Below are 1,105 nucleotides of genomic sequence, written 5' to 3' on the forward strand. Positions count from 1 at the left end.
TGTTACCATGGTTACCCCCTCCTGAACATGTATGTTACCATGGTTACCCCCTCCTGAACATGTATGTTGCCATGGTTACCCCATCCTGAACATGTGTTGCTGTGGTTACCCCATCCTGAACATGCCTGTTGCCATGGTTACTGCATCCCAAACATGCGTGTTGCCATGGTTACCCCATCCCAGACATGTATGTTGCCATGAAAACCTGTCCTCAACATGCCTGTTGCTATGGTTACCCCATCCTGAACACGCCTGTTGCTATGGTTACTGTGTCGCCGTGGTCATTGTGTCCCCCACACGTGTGTTGCCGTGGTTACCTGGTCCTGTTGCCATGGTTACCCTGGCTGTATGCCGTCGCCGTGGTTACCCCATCCCGCACACGCCTGTCGCCCTGGTTACCACAGCCCCGCGTTGCCGTGGTTATGCTCATCCTGCACACGTGTGTCACCATGGTTACCCTTGTCAAGCACACGCCTGTTGCCGTGGTTACCCTCACCCCGTCGCCATGGTTACCCTATCCGTGTGCACATGGTTGCCATGCTCCTGCACACACCTGTTGCCATGGTTACTCATCCGTGTTGCCATGGTTACATGCCTGTTACTGTGGTTACTCATGCACATGCCTGTTACCATGGTTACCCAGCACATTCGTGTTGCCATGGTTACCCAGCATCCTTTTTACCATGGTCACTGCTGTGCACACGTATGTTGCCATGGTTACACGTTCCTGTCACCACGGTTACCCAGCACATCCGTGTTGCCATGGTTACACTCCTGTTACCGTGGTTACCCATCCATGCACATCCAGGTCACCACGGTTACCCAGCTGTTACATCCATGTTGCCATGGTAACACGTCTGTTACCGTGGTTATTCATCCATGCACATCCATGTTGCCATGGTTACACGCCTGTCACCACGGTTACCCGTCCCTACACATCCATGTCACCATGGTTACCCAGCTTTACATCTGTGTTGCCATGGTTACCCATCCATGCACATCCATGCTGCCATGGTTACATGCCTGTTACCATGGTCACCCATCCATGTCCCCGGTCCCCCATCCATGTCCCCTGGTCCCCCATCCATGTCCCCCATCCATGTCC

The 1,105-nt window shown here is 53.7% G+C and overlaps 1 protein-coding gene across 1 annotated transcript in view; it reads left to right on the forward strand.

Annotated features, from left to right (window-relative positions):
• Window positions 1-1,071: 1,071 nt before the first annotated feature.
• The window catches only part of LOC118159474 (ras/Rap GTPase-activating protein SynGAP-like), a gene marked incomplete at its 3' end in the record, with an annotated part of 2,722 nt that continues 2,688 nt past the window's right edge, over window positions 1,072-1,105 (forward strand). Inside the window, exon 1 of the mRNA XM_035314052.1 lies at window positions 1,072-1,105. This exon is cut by the window's right edge and continues 277 nt beyond it. Coding sequence (XP_035169943.1) covers window positions 1,087-1,105 — 19 coding nt within the window.

Source organism: Oxyura jamaicensis, unplaced genomic scaffold (genome assembly GCF_011077185.1).
Source record: "Oxyura jamaicensis isolate SHBP4307 breed ruddy duck unplaced genomic scaffold, BPBGC_Ojam_1.0 oxyUn_random_OJ70593, whole genome shotgun sequence".
NCBI lineage: Eukaryota > Metazoa > Chordata > Aves > Anseriformes > Anatidae > Oxyura > Oxyura jamaicensis.